Source organism: Crinia signifera, chromosome 4, assembly GCF_055691185.1.
Source record: "Crinia signifera chromosome 4, ASM5569118v1, whole genome shotgun sequence".
Taxonomy (NCBI): Eukaryota; Metazoa; Chordata; class Amphibia; order Anura; family Myobatrachidae; genus Crinia; species Crinia signifera.
In genome coordinates, this window is record NC_139220.1 from 146,625,268 (window position 1) to 146,648,278 (window position 23,011).

The 23,011-nt window shown below is 41.0% G+C and overlaps 1 protein-coding gene across 17 annotated transcripts in view; it reads right to left on the bottom strand.

Annotated features, from left to right (window-relative positions):
* Positions 1-323: 323 nt before the first annotated feature.
* NRCAM (neuronal cell adhesion molecule) overlaps positions 324-23,011 on the bottom strand; it is a 206,310-nt gene continuing 183,622 nt past the window's right edge. For 10 of the 17 annotated variants that reach the window (XM_083182708.1, XM_083182705.1, XM_083182707.1 and 7 more), the window contains 6 exons: positions 18,067-18,123; positions 16,127-16,240; positions 14,543-14,692; positions 7,040-7,171; positions 5,698-5,776; positions 324-2,843 (listed from right to left, as the gene is read on the bottom strand). In XM_083182708.1, coding sequence (XP_083038834.1) covers positions 2,606-2,843; positions 5,698-5,776; positions 7,040-7,171; positions 14,543-14,692; positions 16,127-16,240; positions 18,067-18,123 — 770 coding nt within the window. In that variant the 3' untranslated portion in view covers positions 324-2,605. The remainder of the gene's footprint in view (positions 2,844-5,697; positions 5,777-7,039; positions 7,172-14,542; positions 14,693-16,126; positions 16,241-18,066; positions 18,124-23,011) is intronic. The other 7 variants (XM_083182714.1, XM_083182716.1, XM_083182715.1 and 4 more) reach the window with 2 other exon arrangements.

The following is a 23,011-nucleotide window of genomic DNA, read 5'->3' on the forward strand; positions in this document are numbered from 1 at the left end:
TTGCGTACACACCTGTACAATTGTACACCCAATATTCACTCATTACAATTTAGTTGAGAGATACAGGTGATGTGTTGAAATATCATCTCCCACTGCCGCTGAACTCGGGCGACATTAAATTTCGCCCAGTGTAAACCCTCTGCTGGGTTGTTGATGGCGACCTACCCAGGAGCAACTGTTTATAGTTTTGAGAAAAACCAATACAATAATACTAAGAGTTCAGTTCTACCACAGATAAGGTGATAGCGATCAAACCACAAACTTTCTTGAAACTTAAAGAGAATAATTTCCACAGAAAAGAAAAACAAATAGTCACAGAGCAATTGAAATTTGAATACATTTATTAATATACAAAATGTTGTTCGTACACAAGAGTGTCTGCAAGAAACCCAAAACATGCACACTTGTGTTACCTTGTCTGGAGGTCATTAATCAAGGAATAAGGCACAATTCTCATGCTCTCGTGTGTCAATTATAAAGCTGAGCCACAATATGAAGCTTATAATTTCTCTATGAATGTAGACATGGAACCCTGACAAGCAGACTCACCTTGTGCTATATAACTTGACACAACACAGAATTATGTCACAGTGATTTTCCCTTGATAAAAGACCATCACAGCCACCAGTATCTATTAAAGTCTATTTTTCTCTCCAGATATTGTCATATTGTGCTTTGACATTTCATTTGGACAATTTCATTGTATTCCTTCAGGTCCCACCAACACACCAAAACGTGCTGTTGAAGGACTAACAGAATGTATGGGATGTAGGTGACGTGAGGAACAGGGTGTGCACACGGCTACCAAACTTGTGCTTTAGTTGTAAGTTTCTAAGAGGAGGAATGACAAAATCTAACATACTGGCACAAGTTAAAGATGTCTGCAGAAAGAACAATAGTTCACTATGTCATTTTCACAGCAAAATATATGCATTTAAGTATATGCCTTAAAAATACCATGCACTCCACTGGCTATATCTCTTCTTACACAGTACAACATAACCTTTGCTTTATTTCTTTGTAACATCTAGAAGCATAAAGCATCTAATAATTCTGTATATTTACAAATTGAACAAAATATCTACATATAAAAGCTTACTTAAAATTAAACTTGATGCAAGTTATGAAAATGCAATTTATTGGCAAATGAAACTGAGCATTGCTTCAACCATAGGCTGTTATATAATTTCATATGAAGCTAAACCACAGTATTGGAATAGTTTAGGTAATCAAGATAAATATATTTTGTCACGGACGACAGCTATCCGCCTCCACTAATCTGTGTTAGCAGCGTTCTCTTTTGCAGGATTTTATTCTCATGCGTTTTTATTTCATTATTCGGGAATGTGAAATACGTTTCTGACAAGGTGCTGCGCAGATGCTCACTGATATCCCAACCAGCAGTCTTCTTTATAAGAGGTGTGCGGATATCACTGCATGAGAGTGCGGTATTAGTGCTATGCACTCTTGTCTGTTCCTAGATATATCAGGAACGGTTTACCTGCAGCAGCATCTAGACTATTTCAATTTACAATAGAGAAGATTCTTTTCCATTTGAGCATAATGTTTTTTCATAACTTCTTTATCATTTACACAATTTACATTTTTGGCAATCGTGATACTGTAGTTCACCAGTATGTGTGTACTGTGCCAACTTATCCAGCAGAGCAGTGCACCATGGAATGCATATCAAATAAAGGCACTGAACAGTATGCGTGTGGGCTCATGGAGACAATGGAGACCATCTCCTCAGTGACTGTGAAAATACAAGTCCCAGAATGCATTGCAAAGCTAATCACTGTGGAACCTAAATAAACGGCTTTATACACTTAGTACAAAATACAACACAGTACGTGTAATACTTTATATGTTGATAGGTTATAAAATAAGAGGCGCAAAGAGCATATTTTGGATCTGAGTAAGCCTCAGCAAATACATGTATCATACTGAATTATTTAGCCTATATATATATATATATATATATATATATATATATATATATATATATATATATATATATATATATATATATATATATATATATATATATATATATATATATGCAGTACTGTAGATATAATTTATTTTGTAGTCTTTTACAAAAGACATGGTATAGTATACAATAAACTCACCAACTTCACCAGCAATGTCCACATAGACATTGACGTTCTACACACTGTAACAATAATATAATACTGACGAGGGAAACGGATTCTATACCCAGGCGTCGGACCAAGGACTGCATTACAAAGGAACGAACCATGGCTTACATACATCTCTTGGTATGTGAAATGCTTACCATTTCATGCATTTATAGGTTTTTATATAGGAAATAGGATTTATGTATCATTTTGCTACATTGTAGATTTGGAGTCGGTTCCTGCACATTGTTAAAAACAATTATGTCCTGAACAAAGAGATGGCAATGTCGTACAATCTCACAGACATATAGTACCATTTACAAGCGATTGTGTTCTGAGAGTACTGTTGAATGTATGAATATGCCTCTGCATCCTGTGTATATCCACATAATCATGAATAATAACTGAGTGCATTAAATGGAACGTGGCAGTTTGCAAAAGAGAATATGACCGCTTGATGATGACTACACAAAGGAATTCATGGCGTTGACTGGAGATGGAGCCTCTGAACTTTCATTGCCTTCTACGGGTTCTTTTTCCTTTTTACCACTGTATTGTCCAATAAAGGAACCATCTTCATTAAACTGCCCATTTACTCCTTCGCCATAGTCAACTAAACTGTCATCACTGTCTTCTTTTTTCACAGTTCTGTCTGATGGAGTCCGACTTCCTTTTTTAAGAGGTTTATGATCCTCTGCATCACTGGTAGGGTAGAAAGATAAACAGGAGTTAGCAGGAACGGTGCATTCTGAATCACCTGCTGTAGCCCACTGTACGTACTTGTATGATTGGATTACAGCATATTTGTGATACTTGCTGAATATGATACATGTGAACGTACTTTTTGCCATTTTCAGAAAACAGTTTAACAGATATGTCCTTATTCACCTAGCGTTTTGCGCTATATGATGGGAGATGCATGTCCCTTCTAAAACGTATAGTCATGGATATCTAGTTTCCGACTCTTGTACTTTAGCATATTTTTTTCACATTGCAGCGGCACACAAACAGGATGCTAAAGTTTGCAATGTATACATTTCCTGCAATAGTGGCAGTGTATATTTGCATTATGCTGAATGGGGGAAGGGGCGCATGTCATTTTCTCAAATTGGTGCCAAAGCATGCTAATCCACTAATGATGTAATAGGTACTCATACTTTCGGCTCTCATCCAGTAAGCAGCGCAAAACAGGTAAGTTCATTAAATTAAAAAATACTGAGCAACAGAACGCATGTCGCAGTTTAGGTACATTTCTGGGGTGAGCCAAATGGATATATTTGGTGTGATTTAATGATAGGTCAGTGAGGGCACATGTCTAAGTAAGGTGGGCAATACGAAGGAACAATAGGTTTCTCACATTTCTTTAGTAAAACCTAATCATCATCAAAGTATATAATATATTATTAGATTTATTATAAGTCTTAGGTTTCTTAAAAAAAAAAAAAAAGAGGGGGAAACAGTAGGTAAAATGTCACGCTTTGTAATGCAGGGTTGCAGGTATCCATTCTTACCTTTCAATCAACCTATATTTTCCATTGCATAAGTAAAGAAAACATAAATACAAATCACCTAAAGAAAATAAATCAATCCTTGCCAACTCAATAAACATTTTTTTATTATGAATTAATTTTTCTTTATAATTTTCTTGTGTATTTGTAGGAACAGTCTTGGCCAATTTCACCTCCGACCACCAGAGGTCACTTTTGTACCTAAAACCTTGTTCTGAATTGACTTATACAAGGTGATGAGAAGCCTCCTAAAAATGTATTGTGGATTGTGCCTGGGCCTTTTGAATATCTGATGCTGCTTTCAGACCGCAAAACTGGCTTTGACCAGGTATTTTAAAACATTTCTAAAAATGGGTCTGCCAGCTAAAACCCCTGCCAGCTAAAACGGTATTTCAATGCAGTTTTTGTTCCTTCACAACACGGAACCCGTTTTAACCCATAGAAAACAGTGGATGAAAAAAAAAACGGGTCTGAAACGGGTAGGACCCTGCTTTATTACCGTTTAGAAATACCAGTTCAATAGAAAGAGTAAATTCACTCTGCACCTTTCAGACTGCACAAATTATAGTTTTAAAACGGTAAAAAAATGGCAAAATAATGGGAAAAAAGTGCGGTCTGAAAGGGGCTTGAATATCTAAATGCTACTATATATATATATATATATATATATATACACACATATAGCTATTGGATAGTCTACTACATGCTCCTGCATTGACCTTACTTGCATCTAGCTGTCCACTTGTGTGCCAACCTGGTTAACATGTGACTAGGCAAACACACAAGTTTGAAGCAATATACTCGATGAGATGCAGCTAGCATTGCATGTTGGTTGCGATGCATCCCACCACTCTCCGCATGCATATTGGTGCCTAGTAATGCAGGGGCAGTGCGATAGAAGCCCATAGGCTTCCATTGGGCAAGGCAAATCTAAAGATGGCATTGTCCATCTCATCTAAACCCCAGGCTTGGTGCATATGCTGGACATGGACAAACCCCTGAAAATAGCATTTTCAGAGATTTGGACGCACTTACCTCTTTGCTGCATCTCGTCTACGGACTCTAATTTCAGTTACAGGCGTGGCCATGCTCATCATGGCTGTGATGCAGCGACTGGTGCCTGTTTGTTACAACTAGTTGCACCCAAGAATCAGGTTGCCAGGCTGCGCTGGGCTGCCTGCTAATGTTATGTGAATGTTGCATACACGCCATGTCAGGGACACAATGAGCGTGGCTACACCTGTATCTATATTCATTGGACTTGTACTAACAGGAAGCCTGTCAGCAGAAGTAGCTTTAATATCCCAAATCATTTGTGAGTCACCTGATATACTTGAAGCAGTGCATCTGCTGCCCTCTGACACTCTAAGAGGGAAATTTAGTAAGATGGGAGTTCTATTTCACATGGGATGTTGCTATGGGCAACGGACCAGAATGTATTTCTTATTTATTGAGCACCTTCTAGAAGATAATAGATAGTCTCTGATTGGTTGCCCATAGCAACATCCCCTGTGTAATAGAACTCCCATCTTAGTAAATTTCCTCTTAAAGGTCTGCACCTAACTCTTAATTTATAATGCACCGCATTCCCTATACTTCCTAGGTTGATGCATTGATAACCTTGATGTGTCGTGCACATGGGGTCATGTGATTTGAAGGCCATCTGCTACTTTTTTTTGTTTATTCACTGTATTGTGGCATAAAGCATATGTCAAATTGGTGGTATAGATCTGGGGACTGCCAGTGAAGGGGCACAAGTTTGCTTGGGCTCATGTGCCACCTATTGCCCATCTATGTTCCAGTCTGCTCATCAGATACTGTTCATTTTGGATGTACTGAATTCTAACTACAACTAGGCTTCTGTTACATAGACTGTGAAAACATTCTTAAATTATATCTAATATACAATGCTACAGTGTATAATAACACCCTCTCCTACAACTCTTAAAACCTCCTTTTGGACAAACAGTAAATATACAAACGAAACCAGTTGAACTACTATAATAAGAGACTGCTGTGATATGGTGAATGTGATGGCCTATTCTTACCTATATTCCCCAAATGTTCCATCGTCCTCTTTCATTGGCTGGATTTCAGGGTCTGCATGGGCATCTTCCTTTTCTTTAACTTTTAAGTAAAACAAAACCACAAAAAAAAAAACATTTAGCTTATTGTGTATATGCCAACAATCCATAGATGAAAAAAGTTCTATTAAATACACTCCCAATAAAATGATTTAAAGATCAATGTCAACTGAATCTAAACATTTTAAGTGGAATTACTGTAGATGTAATAAATTATAACATGAGATTTTTTGTTGTAAACACCGGCTAAATCAGTCAGGTCCTTCAGTGTTCCTATCAATAGGAAGCAGGAGATTGTCTCTCGTTCCCAGATGAACCTTATTTGTTTTTGAAAACCACACTACATAAATGTGTTGCTTGGACGATCCATAACAATCTTACCATAGCAGGGTCTCATTTACATCAGTGAACACACTAAATGGCCAGACCTACTGAATGTAAACATTCAGTAAATTAATATGTTCTATTATATCCTATTGTTCGCATATGTACAAAAATATACTGGTAGGCTAATTGGCTCCCAACAAAAAATAACCCTAGAATGTCTGTGTGTGCGTGTACATGTGGGTGGGATATAGATTGTAAGCTCCACTAGGGCAGGGACTGTTGTGAGTGTTCAACTATACTTTGTAAAGCGCTGTGGAATATGTATGCGCTATATAAGAAACTGTTAATAAATAAATATATAAATATTCTCATCTCTGTATGAATTACACAGAGCAAAACACTTCAGGGGATAGACACATTCCCAAGTATTGTTTCCAAAATTATATAAATTCTCCAAAGTACCAACGAGGACCAGTATTAGGTGCAAAGTACTTGTCAAACGGATTACAAGGGTGTGATAGCGTACCACAAAAAGCTGCTTGTAAAAAGAGATGGTAGTGGGGTGTAAATATTATGTATGGTTTCCCTTTGTTGGGGTTGATGTACATGCTGGTAATAAAACAGAAAATCAATTATAACGCTTATATACTGTATATATTACTTAAATGTCTAATTAAATTAATTTATAAAATGTATATTTGTATTTCTATAACAAATGTAAATGGCACCATTCTCATGTCATCTCAAGTAGCAAAATAGCATAGCAAATCATCATCTGCGAAGCCATTTCATGTTTCAGTAAAGCAATTGCTTTAATTATGTTATTGATCTATTGTAATTCTCCACAGTCTAAATTGGAATTATTGTCTATATTTTTCTGGATATTGTTTGCATGCACTTGCTAGTACCATTTATATAAAGTGAAAAAAAAAGATCTCCTGACTTTTCAATTAACGCCTTTGCTGAATTCATGCCTTACCTGGATATTTTCCACCTTTATTTCTTCGTATAAAGCAAACAATCAACAATACTAATATAAGAAGGGCCACAGCACACATCAGGCCAATAAACCATCCCTGTGTAGCGATGTCCACTTGCCGGCTGGCCATGGCTGTAAAATGGGGAGGAGACTTTAAGATATAGTACATAAGGCAGGTTACATATGAGAGTACAGGGAAGGTAGAGAAAGAAAAGTCAGTTAAAAAAAAGTGCCTATGGATAAAATGATAAAGTGTTTAACAAATATAAAGGACACATGATAACCTATCAGTTCACATTATAGACAAGACCCAACTCGGTACAATAGGAAAGTAGTCACTCTTATTTTGCTTTACCCATTGAATTTAACATACAAACAGATAGCACATTATTCCCGTTAAATCGTGAGGCTGGAATGATCCCTTCTAACACATGTATATCTTCTGTACATTGAGGCACTGCTGTGCTTATGCTCTCATGCAATGTAAACACAAACTCTGCATGCATAAGCAGAACACAATGTATGTCGTATTGTCCAATTCCAGAACTGTGCAGTCATTACAAGTAAGACATCAGCGTAGCATTTGATTAGACTGTGCTTTACAGCTATTTGCAATGACATTTACAATGGTCATGGTTTCCATCCGTAAGAGTGATGTTTTAAGGACAAACCCCCAAATATCGCACTGTACAAATCGCATCCAGATGTTTTCTCATCTCAAAAGTAATAAGTAATTTCTCAAATCACACCCTAAATATGACCAAAACATCATGACCCCACAGCATTTTTTTTTTAACAAAAAAACTCACAATCTTGCTGCTAAAAAACAACCCCATGCCTAAAAAAACACACATTCCCATTACTAAAACACAGCAAGTGATTTCTGGCTTGGTCTAAAGATTTGCACCCTGTTACATATGTGATTTTTGGCCGAAAAATTGCACCCTAATACATTTTGCCCATAGGTTGTAACTCTGCGCCAACACAAATTTCAATAATTCTGCTCTCCACTAAATTGTGTCCTTCAGTCAGACTGCGCTGTGTATCCTCCATCACCATTCCATGAATAAATCATTATGAGGTATAGTCATAGAAATGGCAAATATGATATACAGTATGTGTGCGGAATGCACATCCCTGAAACAATTCTCACACAGTGGGCTAGATGTATCAAGCTTCAAAAAGGGATCACGTAAAGAGTGATAAACCACCAGCCAATCAGCTGCTACCTGTCATTTTTCAAACCCAGCCTGTAATACTGGAGTTAGGAGCTGATTGGCTGACCCAGTATGTTTTGTACCTAGGGCCGATGCAAGCCCCCCGGCCGCCCGAGGCAAACCCCCCCCCCCTGCACCGCTCGGCCGCCCGCCGGCGGGGGGGTGTTGTTTGTGAGGGGGGGGGGGGGAAAGGTGCGGACTATACTGCGGCACGTGGGGATGGGGCTGTGTGTGTGTACGGGCGATATTACCCCCCCCCCCCCCGGAGCGCAGGTGGTGCCGTGCTGAAATCCCCCCAGTGGGGAGCGGGCGGCCCTGGGGGAGCAGCATTGTTTCACGCCACGGGCAGGATGGGGGAGGGAGGATCACAGACTCATCTGCTCCCTGCTTTTGGGTAACTCTCTATGGTACCTCGGCGGCTCAGTACCGCCCTCCAGCGGCCTGTTTGTACCCAGTGCAAATCGTGGAATCTGCAGCCACTGAAGAACAATCCTCTTGTATATTGGTGATAATTAGTATATTATAAAGAAAAATAACTGGACACTTGATACAAGATCGATGTAAAAAAGGAATGTGCTGTGGTGGTGTGTAGCACCCCTTTAATGCATAGTACAATGCTCTAGAATCAGCTACAGATAGTAATAATACACAGTAGACATGTTAACTGTGTGTTGTATCCCATCTATTAGGAATAACATTCCTATAGGTAAGAATGAAGGAGAAGAAAGGCGGCTGAAATATGAAATAATCTCCCTGGTTCTGTATATTGTTAAATGTCACATTTTGTTGGAAAAAATTGTCTACATGCTTTACAGAATAATTGCAGATGTTCATCCTTGCTCTTAGCAGATCACACAGTTCACAACAGTGTAGGGAGACACATAAGTGTATTATATAAATAGAACAAGAACACTTATATTCTGTTTCTTTATTACTATACAGTAACTTGGTGTGTTTGCTGTGAGATGTCATTGTTGAGTGCTCAGCGTTCATGGCCTCCCTCTTTACAAGCAGTGTTGAAAAGTCTATTTTCAGCATTTTAAGACAGGAGTATTTTCAAATGTGTAATGCAGCCAAAATACACTTTATATTTTTCCTAGAAACAAAATGACCACTTTTACCATACAGTATGGCTTCATGCAGATAGCTCACGATATTCCTTTAGGTGATCTAAACAGATTAATCCCATGGGTCACCGGTACATGGTCACTAGGAAGGTCGACAATCATTGGGTCGACCACTGAAGGTCTTCATGCATGAAGGTCGACATGTCTGAAGGTTGACATGGTTATTAGGTTGACACATGCCTTTTGGCCAAAAAAAAAAAAACCATGTCCACCTTTTGACTGTTGACCTTGTCCATGTCAACCTAATGTCTGTGTTGACCTAATGACCCTGTCGACCTAACCCCATGTCGACTTCCATACATGCTGACCATCAGTGGTCGACCTAATGCATGTTGACCTTCCTTTTGTCGACCCTATGACCCATACCCGGATCATAGGCGTGCGCAGCCCATTTTGTTAGAGGGTGCAACCATTGGAGGGCCGCCAACTGGGCGTGTCCAACAATGCCTGTTGGGCATCAATGCAAACTAAATAGAAGGTGACTTATTTATATATACACTTCAGAATGAACCATTCCCCACAGTGTGTGTCATATAATGCCACACACAGTAATGCCCATTACATATTATGCCAGGGCTTGACAAATTTTTGTAAAACATGGAGAACAGGGACAGTGCGTCTATTACACGTAATGCCTATTGCACGTCACACACCCATTACATAGTATACCACATGCCATAATGCTCAATACATTTTATACCAAACACCGTAATGCCCATTACATGTTATACCAAACACCGTAATGCCCATTACACATTGCACCTCAAACCGTGATGTCCATTACACATTACGCCTCACCGCCATTCCTTCCCCCTGTGTCAGCCATGTCTCCATTCCCCTGTGTCAGCCATGTCCTCCCCCCTGTGTCAGCCATGTCCTCTTCCCCCTGTGTCAGCCCTGTCCCCATTACCCCGTGTCAGCCATGTTCCTGTCCCAATGTGTCAGCCATGGGGGTCCCCCGTGTCAGCCATGGGGGTCCTCCGTGTCAGCCCCCCTCCCCAGTGTCAGCCCTGTCCCCTTCCCCCTGTGTCAGCCATGTCCCCTTCCCCCTGTGTCAGCCATGTCCCCTTCCCCCTGTGTCAGCCATGTCACCTTCCCCCTGTCAGCCATGTCCCCTTCCCCCTGTGTCAGCCATGTCCCCTTCCCCCTGTGTCAGCCCTGTCCCCTTCCCCATGTCAACCATGTCCCCTTCCCCCTTTGTTAGTCATGTTCCCTTCCCACTGTGTCATCCATGTCCTCTTCCCCCCTGTGTCAGCCATGTCCCCTTCCCCCTATGTCAGCCATGTCCCCGTCCAATTGTAAAAACTGAAGGGGATTTAGACACTACCATGTCCCCTTCCCCTTGTGTCAGCCCTGACCTTCTGCTGTGTGAGTGATTATTGTTGGATGTCACATACCATTTAGTCGGGACTGCCAATGCCCACTGTTGTGCTGGCTGCTCCCCGGACTCCCTCCTTTGTGTGCGTGAGTGTGACAGGCTCAGCGCACCTGCATTTCTCGCTCCTCAGTCAGTCAGAGCACAGCCTGCTTAGAAGAGCGCAGAGTTGATCTAGATTACAGAGGGGAGTACCGAGCTGATCGCGCTACCACCTCTGCTTGGGGAATGCTCAGTCGGGGAACATTGTAGAGGATACAGTGGCAATGAGGAGATGGGGCCCAGTGGTGCGCCCGCTCTCCTCCTCGGCTCCTGGAGGAGGAAGGCACCCACCCGACACTGACCTCGACCATTCAGTCGCTCGCTGACCAACTCTGAGTGACAGTCCCGCGCCACTGCATCAGCGTGATTTGGGCAGTGGCAGCGGCGCGGGACTGTCACTCAGAGTCAGAGTTTGGCGGCGGTTGGTCATTAGGAGGTGCCTGTGCACCCCCGGCACCCCCTGTGCGCACGCCTATGACCCGGATCATCATATGCTGTAACGCACACCATTTTGTATAGTTGCTTTGGTAAACTCAGCATTTTGCAGCCTATTAGCAGTGTCGGATTGGGACATAAAGGGCCCATCAGGGAATGCAGTGATAAGGGCCCTTGTTTAGGGGTGTGGCTAATGTCCAGGGAGGGTGTGACCAGCTGCAACAGAGGTTTGTCTAACCCTTAGAGAGTGCAATATCAATGTATATAGTAAATAATGCTAGTGAATGTATGGTTCAAGATTAATAATGACAATGCACTGTAGAAAATATAGCATAGCCCCGAGAGGAGGTAAGGCACCCAGACAGTGGAAGCCAGCGAGGGTACGTTGTTCCCCGGTGGGCAGCGGTGTAGCTAGGTGTCATGGTGCCCGGAGCAAGGGCATATTTCGCGCCCCCCCGGGTAATGAATTGGGGGCGTGGCTAACATGTGTTGGCATGTTACATTTGAAAAGAAAAAAAAACTTAAAAACCACTGTTATGCTGTGTACACACGGGGGCGATAGGGGCTATAATCACTGGGAATATGGTCGCAGGCTACCATATTGCTAGTGATTGGAGTGCGCACCAGCGATAAATCGCCAGGTGCGTGCTCCCGTTTTCTGCCCCATTGTAATCGCTGGTCGCAGAAGCTTGCTCCTGCGACCAGCTAATTACCTCTGCGGCTCCCCCAGCAGAGGTTCCTTTTCATCACTGTAACGGAATCTGCTTCCCTATATAAGACACTGTAACGGAATCTGCTCCGCTATATAAGACACTGTAACAAAATCTGCTGCGCTAAATAAGGCGCTGTAATGGAATCTGCTGCACTATATAAGACACTGTAACAGAATCTGCTGCGCTATATAAGACACTGTAACGGAATCTGCTGCGCTATATAAGACGCTGTAACGGAATCTGCTGCGCTATAAAAGACACTTAACGGAATCTGCTGTGCTATATAAGACACTGTAACGGAATCTGCTGCGCTATATAAGACGCTGTAACGGAATCTGCTGCGCTATATAAGACACTGTAACGGAATCTGCTGTGCTATATAATACGCTGTAACGGAATCTGCTGCGCTATATAAGACACTGTAACGGAATCTGCTGCGCTGTATAAGACACTGTAACGGAATCTGCTTCGCTATATAAGACACTGTAACGGAATCTGCTGCGCTATATAAGACACTGTAACGTAATCTGCTGCGCTATATAAGACACTGTAACGGAATCTGCTGCGCTGTATAAGACGCTGTAACGGAATCTTCTGCGCTATATAAGACGCTGTAACGGAATCTGCTGCACTATATAAGACGCTGTAACGGAATCAGCTGCGCTATATAAGACACTGTAACGGAACCTGCTGCGCTATATAAGACACTGTAACGGAATCTGCTGCGCTATATAAGACGCTGTAACGGAATCTTCTGCGCTATATAAGACACTGTAACGGAATCTTCTGCGCTCTATAAGACACTGTAACGGAATCTGCTGCGCTATATAAGACACTGTAACGTAATCTGCTGCGCTATATAAGACACTGTAACGTAATCTGCTGCGCTATATAAGACACTGTAACGGAATCTGCTGCGCTATATAAGACGCTGTAAAGGAATCTTCTGCGCTATATAAGACGCTGTAACGGAATCTGCTGCACTATATAAGACGCTGTAACGGAATCTGCTGCGCTCTATAAGACGCTGTAACGGAATCTGCTGTGCTATATAAGACGCTGTAACGGAATCTGCTGCGCTATATAAGATGCTGTAATGGAATCTGCTGCGCTATATTAGACACTGTAATGGAATCTGCTGCGCTATATAAGATGCTGTAATGGAATCTGCTGCGCTATATTAGACACTGTAATGGAATCTGCTGCGCTATATAAGATGCTGTAAATAAATAAATACACATAAAGATATATACAGCACAGCACTCTCCCCACACCCCCCACCCCTCCCCCGGGCCCCACCAATCCCCCAAACCCCAAGTTTATAACATTATCAACTAGCTGTATTAAAAAAAAAAAAAAAATCCACATTCACCTTGAATAAGGATATATGATTGCAGCAGGTCCAGGGCGGCACGTGCGGCAGCAGAACACATTCTCCTCCTCCAGGCTACAGCCAGCGCTTGGGATGGCTGATGACGCGCTGCTGTAGCCAGGGAGGAGGGTAGCATGGGCAGGTGACCGGGACCCTGGGAGGAGTCTGGAATCTGCTGCGCTGCGCTGCCCGGAAGCCGTCACGAGCAGCAGCAGCATCAGCAACTTGGAGAGTAGTGAGTTACCTGCCCGGCCTCACCGTCCGTGATGTTTGGACCGGGTGAGCAGGGCAGGAGGCAGGCGCCGGGCAGGGCAGCCGGCAGCGCACGCTGCCTGCTGCCCGTTAGTACTATTGATCTAGTGCACGGATCGATTGCGGAGGGGGGGCGGGCCAGCGGCGCCATTCTACCAATCTGCGCCCGGAGCGTGAGCTCCAGTGGCTCCGCCCTCCCTACGCCTCTGCCGGTGGGCCAGTCCAGCCCTGCCTATTACAGAAGAAGAATATTTAAAGCCCACTACTACAGACAACACCTACCCACTATTTTTTATCAAGTATTTTTTTGCTTTTGTCAATAGATGAATTACAGTAGCAAAAGCTTCTTACAAGAATGCCATACCCCATACGACGAAGGTGCATTTTCAAGTGTTTTCTAAGCAGAAGTACCAATAGTTACTTTGCTATTAGTGCATTGTGGTCACAACTATAATGCAATGTGACACTGAATTGCTGATATTACAGAACATAGTGGACATAATGCAATATTTGCCAAGATACTGTGGCTTTGTTACTACTCAGTCCAGACACACAATAAAGCTAATTTAAGAATGTGTAGACCTGGGAATGCATAGCTTTTCTGATTGCACAAATCCACCTATCTAACCACCTAGCGCATTCCTAGGTGCACACCTGTGTCCCAGTAAAACCAATCAGTCCTCCAATCAAGAACCACAATCTCACTCTCCCACCCACTTGCATGCACTTCCCTATTATTTTTTAAACTGAAATATAGGTACAGATGGCACAACACTACAGAAGGAGAACATCCTGCATTTGGTCACTTTACGGACATATTTTATACATTATCTTATATTTATAAATAGGAAGATCCCCAAATCTGGGGAAGAGCACTGTCAGACTACTGTCCTCGTCATTCGTTGTCTTTCTTTTCCCCATAATAATGAGATAAGTGTGAGGCCCATGAGTTGCTGCACAAATGCCTCACCTGGACCTGTATGAAATGTTTCTTCTGAATATATATCTGTGTGATCATCAGAATATACCCGAACTATATATGATGTCCCAGGAGATAAACCATTTAATACAAAGACGCTCCGAGTACCATTTACAGATTCCTCTTTCCAGTCTTCTTTGCCTAAAAGAATTTCGGACAACACAGGAATAACTTATTTCATGATCTATCCACTTTTTTTTTTCTAAGAGGCTCTGACTATTTGTACTAGAGTCACATGCAGAGAGAGCCTTATTCAGTTCTACCGCGTATTAAACAATATATAAACATTACATCTAAATTAACAATTGTCTAGAAAATTATACGTGTAAATAACATTTAGTTATAACTACTAAGGACATTTTAACAATCTCTTCCATGCTGTCGTCCATTTGAATAGCGTGAAGGTGTTCTCAGTCAGTCTGCAGTAACTCTAGCAACAAGGCATTTGAATATGATGTCCAGTGCCAATCAAATCTTATTTCTGATTGATTACAAAAGACTAGTGAATATAGTCACCAGCACTAATAGAATACATATATAATCTGGATGTATAGGTATGTAGCTTTTTATATACTTATACTATCAGAGACTCTAATACTATGGTAACCAGTCCACAGTAACTTATTGAAATTATAATGAAAATTAAACTTTTTAATTTTGTATGTTTCCCTAACTTTTTGTGTAACATGAGTTTATAAATATTAAAGAAGAACTCCACATAATATGTAATTTTTGAGTGGAGTTCACCATGTAAATCTGAAGCCCTACTTTTCTGGTGTGTCCTGTCTGTCAGGTAAATACTGCTCACCTTAATCAAACAGGCAGTGTTGTTATGGGATACAGTGAAAAAGTCGAAAATAACAACCACCATGTCGACAGTTATGATAGTAACAGACAACATATAAAATTTGTTTAGAAAGCTGGCAACTGAAATGGTCAAAATGTCGATATTAGGGTTAGACTGGTGGGTAAGGGTTCAGGTTAGGCTGTTGGGAGGGGGGTGTAGTGGTTAGGGTTAAGCACTAGACTAGAGGCAGGGTTAGCAATAGGGATTTGGGAGAGAGTAGAAAAACGAATCAGACCACTGCAGCATGGAAGGTCAGACCCAGAAGTGACAGTCACATAACCGCTATGACCCTGAAGATGCAGCAACAGATGACACAAGAAAGTAAATTACTTCTGCACCACCAGGATGATATGTCACTGTCTACATGATGAATGATGGTATGGTCAACATCATAACCATATGCACATTCTCATGTCAACATGATGGATTATTACTTTGGACATTTCATATCAAACCCATTCTTATCGATGCAACTCCCCAAACTTTGCAATGGATTGCTGCCTGTTTGAATGAGAGCACATTTGACATTGTTGAAGTCAGGCTGGATAGATGGTGCACCTCATATAAGTAGTACAAGATTTATATTATCTTAAACAATTATACTCAATACTAAATTGTAACTTTTGGGCAGAATTAGTGTATACGGTAACTATTCTGAATATACCCTTACAACTAGTTTTACCAGCTAAACCCTCTGTATGATCATCTGAAATAAAACTGGTCCTTACTCATTTCTACATATTTAACATAGAGCTTGACATCTGGATTCTCAACATTCCACAGGATAGTGGCTGTTGTTTCCGCAGCAGTAACATTCTTGATCAGTGGAATGACTGGTTGAGCTGAACATCAAGTGAGAAGAAAGAAGTTAAATATACACCAAGGTTTGTACATTGAAAGCATGCATGTCTAATTAGTGCTCAATTTCTGGAGAAAGAGTGTCTGGAAAACAAATTACCAGCACACGTCTTGGTGTGGTTACAGTTCTACTTATACATTCCATCATGGAACAATCAAAAGGAGTCATTTGTACAGAAACATAGGGCGAGTGGAAAAGTACACTCAAAGGGGTTTATTTACTAAGATGGGAAATCTGTTGAAGATGGGATGTTGCCCATAGCAACCAATCAGATTCAACATCTTATTTATTTTGCACTTTTTAGAAGATAACAGATAGACTCTAATTGGTTGCCCATAGCAACATCGCATCTTCAATAGAACTCCATCTTCTTAAAAATAAATCCCACAGTATTTGACTTATTATCTCCAAAAATTAAGACATATACTGTATCACTACATAGGAGTGCATGCAAATTGAATGCCAAGCGTAATAACCAATGCTATGAAAGTAGTTTGTGCTTTATATAAATGGTTGAAGGTGAAGATTTAAAGTATAAAAATTGGTCATTGGCTTTAAAACTATGCCAATGATCCTTTTTTTAGTTAATTTCATTCCTTGGAAGTTTATATTCATGATGTGAAAAATACATTAAAGTAATTATGCAAAGATACAGAATGTATACACTACATTTAATAACTGAAGTCTCAGTAGGATCAATTAATGGTAATACAAATTCAATTAATATTTCAAGGTACAAATGTATCTTTAATTTATCATAAATCCTCATAACAATTTTATTTTAAACATTAATGAATCAGTCACACCTGACCATTTATGTGCACATGTTACTTGTGTTTCTTCATTAGATCTACCACTAGGAATGCTAACCGTCCATGCTATATACAAGTGTTAGTAAAGGTTATTCTTATCATCTAAAATGAGCCGTCTGAATGTTGGGTGGAAGTGGGATGCAGACAAGTAAGTAACCTGCATATTAAAATGTTTACAGTAGCGTTCTTAGAATATCAATAGGAAGAATCCATTCTTAGATACAAATGCAGTACTACATTTACTGTACTGTAATATATGTTACCCAGGCCATGAATATTGAAACTACACTTGATCTTACCGAGCTCTATACTAATCAAGAATTGGTATTCTTCTAAGCATTTTACAAAAGAGACAACTGCTAGTACACATTACATTTTAATGTGTATATGATATTTAGTCTTTTTTTTTTCAAGCACTGAAACCACATGGCGGACTGCAGTCGAGGGTAACAATTTCAGGAGCGTACCGTTACATCCAGCTCTTTAGCACATGTTGCCTATTGGGATCAGAAAGTGCATGCAAAACAACAGTCTGCAATTCCAAAAACTGTCAGGGACCAATGACAGAAGCTGAATATACAGTACAGGCATAAGCACACTGCAGACAGATCCATGCTTTGGGTAATTTACATGTTATGTTCTCCTCTTAGGGATTTATCTCTTATAGACCACAAACATTGTATTATATGCCACAGTGGTCAGGAACAGCCATTTTGTTATCTAACAGAGCTTAATCTATGCAAAGGAGGAAAGCTCTTCTAAAGTGATATACTGTATACAGTTCCACACATAATTTGGAAAATAAATATACTGATAATATCAGTGCGTGAAAAATGTCCACAGGACCAGGAGACATTAGTGCCGGGAGCTTTACCTCTTTTGTGGATTTATCCTGCAGTGTGCCAGATGAATACTCTGCATGCAATACAGTAAGTGCATCACTAGGCCATCTAATGGGAGTCTTAGCTACCAAACAGTAATAAAATGAAGACAATACCCCTGTAGTACGTTGGACGAACATTGTGCATGACAGTAGAAGTGGCAAAAAAGGGTTCTGCCATTTATCCAACACGGCCATGGAAAGTGAGAAAGAAGCAGAGACAGAAATGCTATTTATTCATGCTACATTGTCACAGCAGGAAAAGTGTTAGAAAACTGTGAATTGAATTGTAACACTTGCTGATTAGGAATTCATTCATATATTCTGTTTCTGAACAAAGTGACGTCCTTATACTGTACATGTCTAATCTGTTGCAGTACTGTAACAGTTCTAATGAAACAATTTCCAAACTTCATTTAGGCTAATCCCCCTATAACATAACATAACTCCCATTTGTGACATGGGAAGTCATCATGACCCAGGTGAATGAATAAATGCAGCCATCTAATTTAAATGTAATATATATATATATATATATATATATATATATATACACACAGTATATATATATATATATATATATATGTGTAAATATCATCTTTAATATTGTATTATATAGGGCTGAATATTGCGAGTGAAATTTAATAGGATGATAGATTCAGAAAGTGAGAGATTTGACTTTTAAAAAAACTGGAGATTTCTTCCCAAATCTCTCACTTTCTGAATCTCTCATCCTATCAAATGTCCCCCTGTGTTTGAGAGGACAGCAGCAAGAATAACACAAACAGCTAACCATCATTTTCAATTCACTATGTTAGTTTTAAACCTGCCCCATATGTTACACTTACAGAATTAAGGAAATAAAGGGACAACGTGTTAGTGTCAGAAACATGAATGTATTCAGGTTATCATTCTCCTTAATTAATTGAAATATTATTCATATATTGCCTGTACCGCAGCATACATTTCCCACACATCATTCAGAATGCATGTCATGCAATTATCACATCTAGTGAACAGTCTGGAAACCTTTTCACACATCCTAATTCTGTGGAGTTGCTGAAAACTTACACCACATATCTGGTTTAGGCGGTATATAGAGCAAAAGGCAGATTTATGATGTACACCAGTCAGAGCAGAGTAAGCATGCACATTCGCCTCAGCTGGGAGATGCCTCTAGGTTGTAGCTGTGCACAGAGGTGTAAAATATAAATGGATGTACTAGTATAGATGCTATATCAAAGCTTCATCTCCATCAGCTTTAGCACCACTCCTTACAGTAAATTAACTAAAATGTGTAGCCACATACATTACACAATATAGTAACTGCAACAAAAGTAAATTAGAGGAATTCAATAAGCCTTAGGCCACTTTCACACACACACTGGCAGTTGCCAGATGGCAAAACCCTGCACGGCCAAGAAGTCGTGCCGTACACAGGAATTTACAATGGTCGGGATGGCCACAGCCCGGCAGCCATCCTTTCCAGTGGTTGTAGTTGGTTGCAACTGTGCGGCCGCGCCGTGACCGACCCATGTGAATGGGCACCTTGCTGCCCATTGTTAACTACTGTGTAAGGCACGGCTTTTGGCCGTGTGGGGTTTCGCCACCCGGAATCAGCCGGAGTGTGTGAAACAGCCCATAGTAGCTTAATTAAGTGGTTAACAGGGATTTATTCCCCGAATTGGACAGTCTAGAAATAAAATCCCTAAAATCAGTAAATGAATGCATCTAAATGAATTGCGCTAATCAAGGGAAGGTATATCCTGGCAAGGAGGGAAAAACAAGGTTAGCAGGAGATTGAATACATAGAAAAGATTCATTATACAAGAAGCAGAGACAACAGAGATGTAACCTGAGTGGAAGCAGCATAGCAGGGGACACAGAGCATAAGTAAGGCAAGGAGGAGAAGAATCATGCCTGCCACAATGCCACAGAAGGTACTACTTGGTTGTTATATGAATAGGAAATGAAGACAAGTCAACAGATATAAGAAAGCCAGCAGAAGGCTCATGGGGATAAAGCATGATTAGGCATGAGGCAAAGGTAGTGGATACAAGAGCAAAACACAGGGAGGCACAATGAGGATCCCCAAACTGGGATAGCACAAAAAGCTTCTACTGGAGTGAGCGTTGTATGCAGCATAGCACTAGGTGTGAATTCTGGATGCCTGGTATTTGTAGGTGCAGAAGATGTTATTATCAGAGGGTTTTCTTAGGGCTGAACAGAGGTGACTGTGGTCTCATGGTCCCAGACAAATATAATATATTTTACGCTAAACTATAGCAAGTGAAATAGACGGACTAGTTTTATAGTATCCTACCAATCTCAACACATGAGCTGGCACAATGGGGCAGATGTACTAACCCCCCTTTAGCGCTTCTCAAATAATGGGTACCGCTTCTCCTGCATAACGAGGAGAAGCAGGCACCCGTTATTTGCTAATGTATTAACCCCCTGCAAGCCGATAAGGAGAGCCGTTATGCCCAGCGTTAATGGCTCTCCTTATCGGCTCCCCCGGCGTCCCGCGCATGCTCAGTGCGCTCCCCCCCTGTCCGGCTCTAATGGGCATGCGCAAGATCTTGCAAAAACCACGAGATCTCCCGCGCAGCCCGAGCCAGAAGCAAGGCTAGTGTTTTCCCCGCAGTGGGGGACAGGACAACGCTAGCTATGAGCCTGGGCGGCTGTTAATACATCGCCCCGGCTGCTAAACACTGGGGGGGGATTGCAGGGGACAGCCCCGCCGAGCGTAGCTCAGCAGGCTGTCACTAGCGCACGTTACGTGCGCTAGTAATACATTAGGAAAATCGTAATCCCCCCCAGTTAACCAGCGTTAAGTGCATTTCTGCACTTAACGCTGGTTCATACATCTGCCCCCCATTATCACCATAGTGCACTAACAGCAATTAGAGACAGGGAGGTTCTGTGAAACTTGCACAGCCAGTGCCTGATACAGAGCTGCAGGGTAAATACTGGTTGCTTTAGCATGTAGCCCACAAATGTTATTTATACAGAAGAGAACAGGTTGCTCATATTGCTGCTTTTCTAAGAACATTTGGCTAAGCCCCCAGTAGTAGTAAGTAACAATAATAAGCCCCATACATACTAAACGACAGGGGGCGACGGCTGATATGATTAACAATATCAGTCGCAGGTCGTGTATGCACTGAACGATATCAGCTGCTGCTAATGTTCAGTGAAGTTATTGGGAATCGCCGAATAGACAGGTCATTTGGCCATATAGCACAATTGACCTGCCTGTTCAGAAGACATCAATCAATGTAACAACGTGTGGAAGTGTGCACCATTAATGATATTGAGTGTACACACTAGACCAGGCATTACCAACCACGGTCCTCAAGGCACACCAACAGTGCAGGTTTTGTAGATATCCAGGCTTCAGCACAGATGACTTAATTAATATCTGAGGGATTCTGATTAAACCATCTGTGCTGAAGCCTGGATATCACTAAAACCTGCACTGTTGGTGTGCCTTGAGGACCGTGGTTGGGAATGCCTGCACTAGACGATTTTGTGAGCTATATTGCTCAAAAGCCCATTTCTAAGCAATGTTGTTCACAATATCCTCTAGTGTGTAAGGGGCTTTACTAATTTTTGCACTGGAGAAAAGGGGTTAGACGATATACAATAGATCTATAAATCTTACTTGCCGACCTTTTAATATGCCTCTCCGGGAAGCCCGGAGATGACAACCAAATGTGCAGGTCGGGGGGCGGGGACAAGGCTGACATCTCAAAACCCAGCCCCCTATCCACTGTACAATGAGAATTACATACCGCTAATCCTTGAATTACTACAATTTAAAATTACACACTTCGGATCTCAGCTAATTTAATTAGCAAATTCTCTCACAAATGTAATGCTGTTTCTAAACACTATCCATTAAATAGCGACAGTTATTCCCAAAGTGGTGTTTCCAGTGCCAGCGTACATCCCACTTAACAAGCTATGTTTTGATCATATGCCAAATAAATCATACAGTAGGTGATTTGGCACCACTCCTGCAGACTAGTCCACACAGAGAATATCTGACTGCTTACATATACTGCCAATCAGTGCTGGAAAACAGTATTTCTAACAGTTTAGAAAGTTGCTCTTGTGTACCAGATGCCATCTGGTGGGGAGCTTTGAGACACAGAAACATTTTTGTATTGAGCTATATGGGGCTCATGTAGAATTGTGCATAATCACAAGTTACTGCTTTTACACATACATTTTGAGATTTTCCAATAAGGATGTTGGATGTGGGAACATTTTACAAATTCATATCCTAGTGCTTAGAGAGGCGATACAGAGGTTGGAGAAGGCATAACAATATGGGCAAATATACGGAAATGCAATCAGATCACTTGCGGGTGTGTGGTCCCTGGTGCAAAATATGAACTGATGATGAAAATCAGAAGCCAATTTTAACTGGCTGAGAGCATCTTAATACTGATACTATTACCACTAATACTATTACGATTAGTAGTGCGGCTGCTGCGTTCTACTTCAAATATTTCTTATTTTCATTCTGTTGCTGGAATGAAGTAAAATTCCTATTTGATCTTGAGAAGGAGAAAATGATGATGTTTTTATTTATTTGACCTAAATTAGTACTTATATTATGTATTTGCATCTGATCTATTCTATTACATGGTAAATGCACCCTGATTTCTTAATAGCTGTTCAGAAAATGATTATATTGTGTATGAATTGTGTACCGTTACCTTAGTATTTATTACTACCACTATCAAGCTACTGTAGGAGTTAAACAAGAGCATATACTACCGTTCTCTACTGTCATAAACTAGGTGCAGTGGTGTATCTATAATGGGTGAAATGTGTGCAGTGCACATGGGCCCCGGGGGACAGGGGGTACACACTAAACACCCTACACCCAATTCTTGAAAATTGACTCACATGGAGTCCCATGTTGGTACCAGCAGTGCTGAACATATAATTTCCTTGTGTTTCCTGCATGCGCAGTATGAAAATCACCAGGAAAAATGGCTGCTGTGTCACTTCACCGGCGAACTTGTACATGTACACTAGACTCTAG